The sequence below is a fragment of the Coregonus lavaretus genome (assembly GCF_964263955.1).
Source record: "Coregonus lavaretus genome assembly, chromosome: 21".
Lineage (NCBI taxonomy): Eukaryota > Metazoa > Chordata > Actinopteri > Salmoniformes > Salmonidae > Coregonus > Coregonus lavaretus.
In genome coordinates, this window is record NC_140008.1 from 27,460,990 (window position 1) to 27,476,098 (window position 15,109).

The following is a 15,109-nucleotide window of genomic DNA, read 5'->3' on the forward strand; positions in this document are numbered from 1 at the left end:
CACAGACATTGCCAAGGTGTCAGTGGGCAGGATGAGACCTCATTTCCTGGACGTGTGTAATCCTGACTGGTCAGCCATCAATTGTTCCCTCGGGTACATCACCTCCTACACCTGTAATGGCCCTGAGAGCAAAGTACAGGAGGCCAGGTCAGTAGAAACACACACACGACACACACCAGACACTGAGTCCTAGCCCCCTCTACTATGTGATACCCCAGACTGTGCTCTGTTGGCATCTGCCCTCATGGTGGTACACATGTATGTTTGTTTTTCAGGAAATCCTTCTTCTCTGGACATGCCTCCTTCTCTATGTTTACTATGCTCTACCTGGCTGTGAGTAACACACACACACACACACACACACACACACACACACACACACACACACACACACACACACACCACACACACACACACACACACACAAACAATGGAGTGCAGATGACAGAGGGCATTATGGGAAGTAAGTTTATTGAGCTGCAGGATTCATCTGCCCAGTAAAAAATACCTTTGTTCTCCCTCTACCCCTCTGTCCACCCCCTCAGTCCCTCTATCCCCCCTCCCTCTAACCCCTCATTGCGCTCTGTCTCTCTGTCTCTCTCTCTCTCCCTCTCTCCCTCCTTCCTGCTCATAGTTTAGTCAGACACTCTGAAGTCATATTCTCTTTTCCTCTCCATGGATGGATGGATGGATGGATGATGGATGGATGGATGGATGTACTCCACCTGTTTTCCGCTTAACAGCTGAACACACTTCCTCTCTCCTTCTCTCTCTCTCTCCCTTCCTCTCTCCTTCTCTCTCTCTCCCCCTTCCTCTCTCCTTCTCTCTCTCTCTTCCTTCCTCTCTCCTTCTCTCTCTCTCCCTTCCTCTCTCCTTCTCTCTCTCTCCCTTCCTCTCTCCTTCTCTCGCTCGCTTCTCATCCCTTCCTCTCTCCTTCTCTCTCTCTCTCCCTTCCTCTCTCCTTCTCTCTCTCTCCCTTCCTCTCTCCTTCTCTCGCTCTCTCCCTTCCTCTCTCCTTCTCTCTCTCTCCCTTCCTCTCTCCTTCTCTCTATGTATCCCTTCCTCTCTCCTTCTCTCTCTCTCCTCCCTTCCTCTCTCCACCTGTTGTGGTTTATTGATCAGTCTTCGTGCCCCAGGGGGCCTCCATGCTTCCAACACACTAATTAGTATTACATCCACCCACCCCCCCCTCCCCCCCATCTCTTTGTCTCTCCCTCCCCTCTTTACCCCCGCCATCTCTCGTTCCCTCTTCCACTCTATTAAGAATGCAGATATTTCCACAACTATGCTCACTACTGACCCAGTGTGACTCAGTCAGTGTTTTGGACTGGGCTGGGATAGGCTTAGCTGGCTGAGCTGGGTTGTACAGCTTTTGGGTGTGCATGGTTGGCCCATGCTTCCTGGAGTATTGTGTGGTATTTTGTGGTGAGCTCTGGATATATCCCTGCCTCTCTCTGACAGCCTCTCGGTTAGAATGGAGTGTAAAAGAGGGAGAGAAGGAGAGAGGTGGTGCTTTCAGACTGCAGGCTTGATATTAAACCACAAACAGAGAGGGAAGAGAGCGAGGAGAGAATAGCCAACTCTCCTAGGAAATATAAACTGACCAACAAGTCAGTTTGTACAGTACTCACACACACAGCGACACTCGCATCAGCACACACTCCGAGGATTCTGTTTTTCCAAATAGAGGGCTAGTAAACAATATTACAGGCATTCTGTGGTGGTGCAGAATGATGGCAGGAAATCTCTTTCTCTCTCTATCTCTTTCTCGGTTGAATGTTTTATATCTGTCCCAGAGTGATTATGGGAGTTAGAGAGAAAGCGTCTCTCTTCTTGAGTACAATTCTCTAAGAAACCACTAAACTTGGGAGTTTAGAGAATTTGTTTTGTGTTTGTGTCCTGAGAAATAAATAAATAAAAACATTTCTCTCATACTCACACGGAAGCCTGTATCTCTCTAGGACCCAGGACTGGAACTCCAGCCTGTATCTCTCTAGGACAGGAATGGAACTCCAGCCTGTATCTCTCTAGGACCAGGAATGGAACTCCAGCCTGTATCTCTCTAGGACCAGGAATGGAACTCCAGCCTGTATCTCTCTAGGACCAGGACTGGAACTCCAGCCTGTATCTCTCTAGGACCAGGAATGGAACTCCAGCCTGTATCTCTCTAGGACCAGGACTGGAACTACAGCCTGTATCTCTCTAGGACCAGGACTGGAACTACAGCCTGTATCTCTCTAGGACCAGGACTGGAACTACAGTCTGTATCTCTCTAGGACCAGGACTGGAACTACAGCCTGTAGTGCTCTAGGACCAGGACTGGAACTACAGCCTGTAGTTCTCTAGGACCAGGACTGCCCTTGCCACCGCTACAGTAGGCCTAGTAAACATCATGGCTGACAAGGACAGACATTCCTGTCTTACTCTCTTCTTTTTGCCTGGTCTCCACCTTTTCCCTCCTTCCCTTCACCTTTCCCCCCTGGACCTGCGGACAGGGGCGGACTTAGTGACTTGTCTGATAATCAATTGTTAATTGATTTCTGGCTGGGCAAATAAGTGGAGGTGGTAGCTCTTTTTTTTTGTTTGCTCATCACTGATCAGAAACATTTAGCATGCAATAATGTAATCAATTGTATAATTTTCCTCTTGACTCTTGTATAGGCTATAGTAGCCTTATATAATCTATCCACCATCGAGCTGTGAGAGCGCGTCCTGTTTTATCTGTCTTAACGTAACTTACTTCAATATATCTCAATCAATCATTCATTCATGTCATTACACAGCATACGAGTCATTCATGCCTTTAAATAGGTGGCTATTAGAAAAATGTGGATTATATTAATATTGATATGTATAGAAATAAATAATTGATCTATGATGAATTATTATTCGTCTGTATGGGAGCGGGGCCTCGTGCGGAGAAATTATTATTATTATATATATATATTATTACTAGTTTAAATTTTTTTATGCCCAGTTCACGAAGTCCCAGATGATGTCAGGCCCGAGGCAATTGACTCTTCTGCCTAATGGTAAGTCTGCCACTGCCTGTGGAAGCCAGAACTCTAAACATCCCTGAGAGGAGAGAGAGTGCGAGGGATGGGAGGGTTCCTTCCTCTCCTTCCTCGAAGACAACAATAATGATGAGCTTGTCTTCCAGGAAGAGCCAGTCAGCCTCCTCCATACCTTCCTCTGGGAATCCATAGCCTTATGGGGGAGGAGGCGGGAGTTAGGCAGGGCTATTGTTAGGTCTGCTTATTAGGACTTGGTGAGAGTGGATGGGTGAGAGAGGCTGGCGGAGGCTGCCCCACCCAGTCTCTGGGTATATGAAGCAGGAAGTATAGGTCTAAGTCTGAGGGGAGAGGAAGAAACACAGGAAGTCCAAGGGTGAGGAGAAGAGAGAACACAGTCCCTGTCATCTGTCATCGTACTTCTTAAAGACACTCATCTCAGTAATATACCACAATATATTTCACACTTATTCCTTTTTACCAAGGAATTTCTCCTGATGAAATACATATCTACATGTCTGCTTCAGATGTGATGTATGTTTACTATAAATCTGTCTGTGTAAGATCAAACACATACTGCTCAATGTCTTTCTGTGGCCGTGCATTCAAATAATAATCCCTTTCACTCTCTCTTTCTCTCCCTTTCTTTCTCCCTCTATCCATCCCTCAATCAGTTCTATCTCCAGTCCAGGTTCACGTGGCGAGGTGCCCGGTTGCTCCGCCCCCTCGTCCAGTTCACGCTGCTGATGATGGCATTCTATACCGGCCTATCACGCGTCTCCGACCACAAGCACCATCCCACAGACGTACTGGCCGGCTTTGTACAGGGCGCCCTGGTGGCCTACTGCATAGTGAGTACACACAAAGACAAACACAAACACACACACATTTAATCCTGGTCCTGTGGACCCAAAGGGGTGCAAATTTTTTGTTTTTGCCCTAGCACTACACCTGATTCCACTCAAGCCCAGTTCCAAAGGCTTGATTAGTTGATTATTTGAATCAGGTGTGTAGTGCTAGGGCAAAACCTTTGGGTCCCCAGGACCAGAACTAAGAAACGCTGGCCTACTGCATGGTGAGTCACTGTTAGTCATCTATTGTATTGTGACTGTAAGGGTTAGGGTTAGAGGTCAGAGGTCAGAGGTCAGGGTTAGTCTGTTGTGAGTCAGGGCAGATCAGGTAATCAGAGATATCAGGCATGAGAGAGAGAGAATGTATTGAGACTCCAAGACATTCTCCAGACCTACTCCCCTACTTTTTCTCTCTCTCAACTCCGCCTCTCCTCTTTGCCCTCTCACTCTCTCTTTCGGTCTTTCTACCTCTCTCTCGCTCTCTCTCTCTCTCGCTCTCTCTCTCTCTCTCTCTCTCTCTCTCTCTCTCTCTCTCTCTCTCTCTCTCTCTCTCTCTCTCTCTGTCTTTCTACCCCCCTCTCTCTCTTTTTCTTTCTCTCTCTCTACCTCCCTCTCCACCCCTCTGTGAAATAAAGCAGGCTCCGAAGTGAAGAGAATCTGATTCCCTTTAATGAATAGCACATTGCCTGGAGCCAGCTCCCCAGGAGAGAGATTGTGTGTGTGTGAGAGAGAGAGGGAGAGGTAACCATCATAGCTTTACTGTAACAAACTGTAACCATCATAGCTTTACTAAGCCGTATGTTGCCAAGGAAAATTACATTTGGGTGAGGGGAAAAGAGAGAGAGAGAGAGAGATGGGGGAGATTGGTCTTTGAAACAAAAATGAGGTTGTTAATTTTTTTTTATTAATTTTTTATTTGGCTGCTCTGGTTTTATCACCTCAGCATGACACACACACACACACACACACACACACACACACACACACACACACACACACACACACACACACCCACACACACTCCTACCTTGCCCTCATTCAGTTCAGGAATGGAAATGGTTAGATTCATAAAGTGAGAGAAGCCATGGTGGCGCCTAGGCTCAGCTACTGACATATCTCTGGCACTGCCACACACACCACTCTGGGAACCTTTATACACACACACATATTGCCAGGGCTGGGCAGGGGTACTGACAGCGCCCCTTTTTTAGAACGTTTCTACCAGGCTGAACTTAGAGAACCTGCCCAAAACTCCACTGGGTAGGAGAGGTTGTAGGAGAGGTTCTGATCCAATCAAAACTCTGTTAGCTGTTCTTATTGCCCTGTCAGCATTGTCAGTCATCAATCATCTGGAACAATATAAACGTTAATAAGAGAAACATCAACATCTACTGAAATGAGTTCACTCTTAGAAAAAAAGGTGCTATCTAGAACCAAAAAGGGTTATTCGGCTGTCCCCATAGGAGAACCCTTTAAAGAACACCTTTTGGTTCCAGGTAGAACCCTTTTGGGTTCCATGTAGAACCCTTTCCACAGAGGGTTCTACATGGATCCCAAAAGTGTTCTACCTGGAACCAGAAAGGGTTCTCCTATGGGGACAGCCGCAGAACCCTTTAGGAACCCTTTTTTGTAAGAGTGTACGTATGAGAGGACAGAGGGAGGAGAGAGGGAAGAGGAGAGAAGGACAGAAGGGGAGGAGAGGAGAAGTTTTCTTAGCTTTGTGTATATGTGTATTTCATAGAGAACTCGGCTATTCTTCAGAGCGACAGCCAAGATACCTGCACACACATACACACACACACCGCTGCAGATCGCGGTTATGGGCTTAGCTAGTTTAACAACACTGCTGCCTTCTCCAGTCAGGGTAGAAACACAGAAACATCTGGGATCATTTTAGAGGTGCTGTTAAGAGAGGGGGAGGAGAGGGAGGGAGATGAGTGGGATTCAAACACTTTAGAGGTATTTAACCCTCTCAATAAGCTACAGTGAAGAGATGAAGGTACCTGCGTGTTCATACCACTATCACCCACTCTTTCACCCACTGGCCTTTTCTGATGTCTGAAGAACTTCTATAGAAGCACACAGACATGTCAGGCCTCTTTATACACTGAGTGTACAAAACATTAGGAACACCTTCCTAATGTTGAGTTGCACCCACCACACACCCCTTTTGCCCTCAGAACAGCCGCAATTCGTTTGGGAATGTACTCAACAATGTGTCGAAAGCGTTCCACAGGGATGTTGGCCCATGTTGACTCCAATGCTTCCCACAGTTGTGTCAAGTTGACTGGATCTCCTTTGGGTGCTGGACCATTCTTGATACACACAGAAAACTGTAGAGTGTGAAACACCCAGCAGCGCTGCAGTTCTTGACACACTCAAACCTGTGCGCCTGTCACCTGCTACCATACCCCGTTCAAAGGCACTTCAATATATTGTCTTGCCCATTCACCCTCTGAATGACACACATACACAATCCATGTCTCAATTGTCTCATGGTTTAAAAATCCTTCTTTAACCTGTCTCCTCCCCTTCATCTACACTGACTGAAGTGGATTTAACAAGTGACATCAATATGGGATCATAGCTTTCACCTGGATTCACCTGGTCAGTCTATGTCCTTCAAACTCAACTCTAAGCCAGTTCCATTGCATTTTTTCATTGCTCCCCTCTAATCAGGGACTGATTTATACCTGGGAGACCAGGTGTGTGCAATGTCCGCGCCCCTACCAAAATTGATGTTTTTTTTTGTTTTTAGGGGGTAGATCAGCTTTAATATTGCAGATAAATTGTAACTTCCATCAATGTAATTGTGTGCATCACTTCCAATCCCCCATATGTTTTTTTTCTCTCACAAATATATATACACTGCTCAAAAAAATAAAGGGAACACTTAAACAACACATCCTAGATCTGAATGAATGAAATAATCTTATTAAATACTTTTTTCTTTACATAGTTGAATGTGCTGACAACAAAATCACACAAAAATTATCCATGGAAATCAAATTTATCAACCCATGGAGGTCTGGATTTGGAGTCACCCTCAAAATTAAAGTGGAAAATCACACTACAGGCTGATCCAACTTTGATGTAATGTCCTTAAAACAAGTCAAAATGAGGCTCAGTAGTGTGTGTGGCCTCCACGTGCCTGTATGACCTCCCTACAACGCCTGGGCATGCTCCTGATGAGGTGGCGGATGGTCTCCTGAGGGATCTCCTCCCAGACCTGGACTAAAGCATCCGCCAACTCCTGGATAGTCTGTGGTGCAACATGGCGTTGGTGGATGGAGCGAGACATGATGTCCCAGAAGTGCTCAATTGGATTCAGGTCTGGGGAACGGGCGGGCCAGTCCATAGCATCAATGCCTTCCTCTTGCAGGAACTGCTGACACACTCCAGCCACATGAGGTCTAGCATTGTCTTGCATTAGGAGGAACCCAGGGCCAACCGCACCAGCATATGGTCTCACAAGGGGTCTGAGGATCTCATCTCGGTACCTAATGGCAGTCAGGCTACCTCTGGCGAGCACATGGAGGGCTGAGCGGCCCCCCAAAGAAATGCCACCCCACACCATGACTGACACACCGCCAAACCGGTCATGCTGGATGATGTTGCAGGCAGCAGAACATTCTCCACGGCGTCTCCAGACTCTGTCACGTCTGTCACATGTGCTCAGTGTGAACCTGCTTTCATCTGTGAAGAGCACAGGGCGCCAGTGGCGAATTTGCCAATCTTGGTGTTCTCTGGCAAATGCCAAACGTCCTGCACGGTGTTGGGCTGTAAGCACAACCCCCACCTGTGGACGTCGTGCCCTCATACCACCCTCATGGAGTCTGTTTCTGACAGTTTGAGCAGACACATGCACATTTGTGGCCTGCTGGAGGTCATTTTGCAGGGCTCTGGCAGTGCTCCTCCTGCTCCTCCTTGCACAAAGTCAGAGGTAGCGGTCCTGCTGCTGGGTTGTTGCCCTCCTACGGCCTCCTCCACGTCTCCTGATGTACTGGCCTGTCTCCTGGTAGCGCCTCCATGCTCTGGACACTACGCTGACAGACACAGCAAACCTTCTTGCCACAGCTCGCATTGATGTGCCATCCTGGATGAGCTGCACTACCTGAGTCACTTGTGTGGGTTGTAGACTCCGTCTCATGCTACTACTAGAGTGAAAGCACCGCCAGCATTCAAAAGTGACCAAAACATCAGCCAGGAAGCATAGGAACTGAGAAGTGGTCTGTGGTCACCACCTGCAGAACCATTTCGTCTATTCCATTTGCACAACAGAATGTGACATTTATTGTCAATCAGTGTTGCTTCCTAAGTGGACAGTTTGATTTCACAGAAGTGTGATTGACTTGGAGTTACATTGTGTTGTTTAAGTGTTCCCTTTATTTTTTGGAGCAGTGTATATATATATATATATATATATATATATATATATATATATATATATATATATATATATATATAAATACATATACATATCCTTTAAAAATATATATCTCCCTTTATTACTTTTCAACCCCACCACCCCTTCCCTAATTGGAGTAAACTAGTGAACAACAATGCTTAGGCCTCTACTTCCAGCTTATACATACTATATACATTTTATGGACACAGTCAATTTTACAATAATTCTATTTTGTTTGTTTTTACTCCTGAACTTCCTCTACCCTCAACCTCTCCGATCATTTTCATGATGTCCATCCGGTTTGCTTCTATAAGCCATATCTTTCTAACTGTGTTCTTTCACAAAAGCTCTCAACCTATAACCTATATACTTATTATTGACACAGTATTCTTTACATTAGTTATCTTGTTGTTATTAGTTGTTGTTAGTTGTTATTAGTCCCATCCTTCAACTTCATTCAACACCTCCCATCTATCTCTTAACACCATCCATATTGGATTTCTATTTGCCATATATTTTTCAACTGTACTGTGATGTTTCACAAAAGTTCTGAACCCTTCTATGCTCATTGTTTCTACAGATTGTCTATTTAAAATAAACATTTTTGCTAAAAGTATTATTATATTATTGATCGATTGACTATGACTTTTCAGATCACCCAGTAGTGCTATCTGCAGGGTTAGCTCCAGGTAATTATTGCAATCCTTCAGCCATTCCTGGGCCTGTGTCCAAAAACAAGCTACAAATGGACAGTACCAAAACAAATGATCTAACGATTCCCTCTTTGCAGCAAAATCTGCAGAGCTGGGAAGATTGTATCCCCCATATAAATAACATTATATTGGTAGCAAGAATTTTGTATAATAATTTAAATAGAACAATTCTAAGTTTATTCTACAAAAATCGAATTAGCATATTAAAACAATCCCCATCAAAATCCGTCAGTTTAAGCTAGAGATATGTGTTTTTTTGGCATTTGATGCGTCTCAATCCACCGCACTTCCACATCTGTGGTGAAAGGTGACAGAGCTAGAGCGGTGTTTGTCACACCATGAGACATCCCGAAAATCGGGTTTTCTCACAAAATATTCTGTAGCGTCCGAACGGTTTGGCCTACAAACTATTATGACCCCTCTGAGCTAAATGATCCTTGGTCTGACCTTCTTAAAACAATTCCATATAGCTTAGCAGAACCCCCTCCCCCGGCTTAGACAGGGCTTAGACTCTTATGGGTTAATCATCAGGTAGAACAGAAAACCAGCAGGCTCCGGACCTCGTAGGGTAAGAGTTGAATACCCCTGGTCTATGTCATGGAAAGAGCAGGTGCTCCTAATGTTTTGTATACTCAGTGTATAGAAGCTTCTCTGTTAGTGATGCTGAAGGCCTCCATATGTATTCTTACAATTCCCCATACTGCTATCTCACACGGTCTCTGAGCGAGGGGTTAGCTTTAGAAACACACATGCACATAGCTATAGGAGCAAGAGGTTTGCTTTAGACACGCTTTGGGCTGTGGTAGGTTCTGATGAAATCCACAGGTTGTGTCGTGGCACGATATTCTCTAAAACACAGTGAGCCGTGCTTGTTTCTTTCAGACACACTCACTTCCTTCCTGCTGTGCCACGATGTCTGTTTGACTCAGCGTCTTCATGATTCACATGGTGTGACAGAGGACTCTAAACATGACTGGCAGACTGGCATTAGCAATAGTATTATGACTGTAATCTGCAGAGCCATCCCAGGATGTACGCAGTGATGGAGGGATCTGATGAAGAGAGGGATGAAACACTCCTCCATCAGTGGGGATGACTGTATCCTCTATCTATCACACTGTACACACACCACACTTCTCCCTGACTCCCTGAGACAGTGTTCCCCCTTTAAATGTTCCGCTGGCATGTTTCCAGTAGGACCACATTAAGGAGTGCACAGTCCCCCTCTCCCCTGGTGTCTGCTGCTGAGTCTGCATTTCTCACACAATAGTCTGGGAGGTGGTGTGTGTGTGTGTGTGTGCACAGGAAGCCTCTTTGCTGTGATAAGGCCTGGACCATCCAGGGGTTAGAGGTCAGAGGTGGTCACCAGGGGGACAAGGCCTGCTCTGATTGGATGACTAGGTCCTTGTGAGGACAGCGGTTTGGAATGCGTCCCGTCTGAGGAAGGGGTTTGAAATGCTGCCCACATCTTTAAATGTCGTGGCCAGATATATGATACCATTCACCACTCTGCTCAAAATACTGCTACACACACACCACATACATGAATTCACATTTGTAAGTATGAATGCACACACACGCATGCATGCACACACAGACATACAAACACACACACACACACACAGGGCCTGTTTTTCTAGTGAAGTATCTTTGTGTGTTGTTGAGCTGAGAGGGTCTATTATGGGTCTCTCTATGATGATGTCCTGACTCCGTCAAAGGTCATTAGTAAAGGTTGTTAAAGGTCATGCTCTGACAGCAGTCTGGAATATGACCCCTCATCTCTATATCTGTCCCCATCAGCTGAGCCTGTTTGGATGTGTGGGAGAAGGAGAGAAGGAAGGATGAGAGGAGGAAGGTGAAAAGAGGAAGAGAAGAAAGGAGGAGAGAAAGAGAAGGAAGGAGTAGTGAAGGAGAGAGGGCGACTTCAGGGCTTAAGTCATAATATCCCATTGCTAAGGGCTGTTATATCCCGTTGCTAACAGCCTTTTCCATAGGCCCACTTCCTGCCCAGTCTGCCCGGTTTCCTGTTTGGCCGATGATGTCATCAGGACCTCCATATCTCTTCCTCCCTCTCGGGAAACTCAGGGGGAGGCGGAAGGTGGAGAGAGGGGGGAGGACAGGGGTGAGGAGGGAGGAGATGGGTGAAAGAGAAGGATAGAGCAGTGACCTCAGGAAGAGGCTGGCATTCCGTTTCTCTTCCTCCCTCTGCCTCCCACGCTAGGGCATAGTGAGCTCACTACCCGGGAGGGAGGGTGAGGAAGAGGGTGGAGAGAGGGCTGAGGAAAGGGGTGAGGAAGGGAGAGACATCTTACGCCTGGCTCACTGTGTTCAAGTCCTAATAATGATGATGATGATGATGATGATGTAGGGCTGTGGTCAAATTCCTCTCTAGCTACTTATTATGTGTAGGTACTTTAACTCTCTCTCTCGCTCTCCCTCTATCGCTCTCTAGGTGTTCTATGTATCTGACCTGTTCAAACCGAGGGTGAAGCCTGCCTCGCCCCCTCCCTCCCCCATCAAGAAGGAGCTCCTCCCCCCTGCTGACATCATCGAGCGGAACAACCACCACAACATGGTGTGAGACAGGCCCCGCCCCTTCCCGTGACCGAGGAGCCTATCACAGCGCTGTTCGCCTCCCATTGGACAGTAGAATGTAGCGACCAGAGAGACTGTCGCCATGTCTCATATCACACTCTGTTCCTTATTTAGTGCGCTACTTATCACACCCTGTGGTCCAAAGTAGTGCACTACTTAGGAAATAGCCTGTTATTTGAGACCTGCCCTGCAGAGACCACTCTCACTATCCAGACTCTTTAACTACTATTGTTATTACTACTATTCTGATTTGAGCCCAAGTTAGAGCAAAAATAAAATAATCAAAAGCTAAAAGACAAGAAGTTACAGACAGCAGTGCAGAGCCACTGAAACGGAACACTTTGTAACTACACAAAGGGAAAAAATAAAAATAAGTGAATGAATGAATGAAGGAAAGACAGAGAAACTGTCTCTGTCTGAGGCCTTGACATAGGATAACAACTTCCTTAGTGATAGGAACGATATTACTGCAATATTACTAGCAAACGACACATACAGTATATGAGTAACATTACAGAGCAGAATCATTTACAGCACTATAATCCAGTTGACTGTCAATTATCACCACTCGCCACCAGATGGAGCAGCTATTAGAATGCTTGTTGATGATCACGTAGAGCAGGGGTGTCAAACTCATTCCATGGAGGGCCTAGTGTCTGCTGGGTTTTGGTCTTTCCTTTCGATTAAGACTTAGACAACCAGGTGAGGGGAGTTACTTAATAATTAGTGACCTTAATTAATCAATCAAGTACAAGGGAGGAGCGAAAACCTGCAGACACTCAGCCCTCCGTGGAATGAGTTTGACACATGACATAGAGGGTTAAAGTTAACCTGTAACTAGTTAACTTGTCCAATGCCAGCTACTGACTACTACTAGAGAAGGAAGAGACCTGGAGAGGAACCAGACTCAAAGGGGGACACATACTACTCTAGCTCCTACCACAAGGAAAAAGTTTGGACTAGTCTAGTTCTCAGCTCAACTAGCTGCCCCTCTGGGTAGTCTAACCTGGGATGATGCTTTCTGAAAGAGGGGGGTAGGATGAAGCAGGGGTTCTTGAAAGAGGGAGGTTAAAGGAGTAGGGATATTGATTGGTATTAGTTTGGGGGAGTCGGGGGAGGAAGAGAAGGAGGGGGAGGTAAATATCTCTCAGCCACCTGTCACCTGGTGTGGGGGCGTGGCTGTGCCATGCTTCCGTCTCAATGGCTGCGTATGTGGGGGTGTGGTCTGTCACAATGGACACAGGGTTGATTGACAGCTAAACTGGCACATTATGGGATAGGGGCTCTTTCCGCTGGCAGAGAGGGGCTCTGGCCCACCCAATCACTCGCTAGCAGTATGTATGTATGTGTCCTGTATGTCACTGTGTTGGTGCGTGCCTATGTGTGTGCTTTTGTGTGTGTGTGATGTGTATAGGTTTGCGTGTCTTGTGTATTTGTGTGATTGTCTTTGTGTCTGTGTGTATCTTTGATGAACCCTCCTGGTAGTGTGTGTAGAATGAACCTTACTCACACAAACCATTGTCTGTGCCAAGAATGTGTGCCACTATATGTGTGTGGGCGTGTGAGTGTGTGTGTGATTATGTGTATGTGTTTATGTGTGTGTGTCAGAGAGGGCCAGAGGTGGAGGACTGAGACCCTGTCTAGAGAACGTTAGAAAACTGTGGATTTCATATTTTTATATTCTGCTACGATGCATCTTTAACATGTTCAGTGCTAGTCCAGTGATGTCATTAACTAACCACTCCCCATCAGCCATTTTATTTTACAGCTCAGCTTACTCAGGGCAAATCTCAAATGGAACGCTATTCCCTACAGAATGCTCTTCTTGCTCAAATAAGTGCGCTAGATAGCGAATAGGGTGCCATTTTGGACAGAGCCTAAGACATCTTCTCAACATCACCACTTCAAAACGTTGCACAGCTTTCTAATCACGTTTAGTCCGTCCTATTATTTCGGCAAACCATTTCCTTTTAATTTTATAAATATATAAATAATGTATAGTTCACTAAAATTAACTGTGTAAGATATTATTTCTAATGTTTAACTATTGTCCACTATGAAACCACAACCTGTGTTCTCTACCAAGTGCTGCTTAAAAAGCATTGATTGACAGATTTTTTTATCTAGTTAACTAAAATATTGTAGATTTGTGATAGTACGTTTTTAATACGCGTTGAAAACAAACCTACAATTGTATTAAAATTCACTATTAGTATTTTTGTATTGTCTCATTTTGTACAAAATAAATATTAGCAAAGTTTTTGTTTCTGCTTAATGTACTTATCTCTACTACATGAGCTTTTAAATAAAAAGCCAATTATAAACACATATATGTGAAGTCTTGTCTTGACTGTATGGTTTTATATTGATGGTCTGTAGTGTTAGTTGAAGTGTTGTTCATGACAACTCCACAACAGTGTCTTAAGAGCATCCATAACACATTTCAAATGTGAGCAAAATGTTATAAAAGCTTATGTCAACTGGAACAACTTGAGAGTTATATTTGCCTGTCATGACCTAGAGTATATATTTCTTTACATTAGTGTAGTAAGATATTGACAACACTGTTATGGATGTGTCATGAACAACACTTTAAAAGTGTTACGAAAAGTAGTATTCTACGCACATCTATCTTGGCACAGGAGCTGGACTCGAGAAGAACCTCCCATTTTAAAAATAGTGTTGATACTTTTCTTGAAGGTAAAATGTGTTAGTACAGACACCACCATTAGTTCCAGTCAGATACAAACACCACAGACAACATAGGAAATGACTCAAGTACTGCAATTATAAGTGTTTAGGTCATACAAGTGTAATTTACACACACATACACAGTGAACTCGAGAGGGCTCAGAGGAGCAAGTGTGTGTGTGTGCGTGCCTGGGTGTGTGTGTGTGTGAATGTGTGAGCGTGTACAGCGTCATGTTGTGTGACTGAGTGAGAAACAGGCAATGTAATTTTCTCTGCAGTAAAGTCCCTAGATTATGTTGCAAAAGGAGGATCTTTATGGGTAAATGAAATTTCCCAAAATGCTGTACATGAAATAGAGTTAATGTTTTTTTATTATCCAATAATGTTTTTGTTGTTGCATTCATCCATGTGTGAGCGTGTACAGCGTCATGTTGTGTGACTGAGTGAGAAACAGGTGATGTAATTTTCTCTGCGGTAAATAGTTTTCAGCTCAGGAGAGCCTCTTAAGAACTGAAAATTACTAAATAGATGTGGTGTTGAAACCCAGGTTCTGAGAAGACAGTGTGACGTTAGAACCCTGGAGGATCTTTATGGGGAAATGAAATCTTCCGGTTTCCCAAAATGCTGTACATGAAATAGAGTTAATGTTTTTTATTATACAATAATGTTTTTTTGTTGTTGCATTCATCCAAAAAGCATATTGACATTTAATTGAAATTATTATATTCTAGCATTTCTAATCAACAGTGGACATTTTCAGACATGAATCTGAGAAAATCCTGTTATCTGAAACAGACACAAAGAGGACTGACAGAGACAACACATACACACACCCAAGCA

The 15,109-nt window shown here is 44.8% G+C and overlaps 1 protein-coding gene across 1 annotated transcript in view; it reads left to right on the top strand.

Annotated features, from left to right (window-relative positions):
- The window catches only part of plpp3 (phospholipid phosphatase 3), a 43,363-nt gene extending 29,570 nt beyond the window's left edge, over nt 1-13,793 (top strand). The window contains exon 7 of the mRNA XM_084185795.1: nt 11,436-13,793. Within this exon, the coding sequence (XP_084041921.1) occupies nt 11,436-11,564 (129 nt within the window). The 3' untranslated portion in view covers nt 11,565-13,793. The remainder of the gene's footprint in view (nt 1-11,435) is intronic.
- Nucleotides 13,794-15,109: the final 1,316 nt, after the last annotated feature.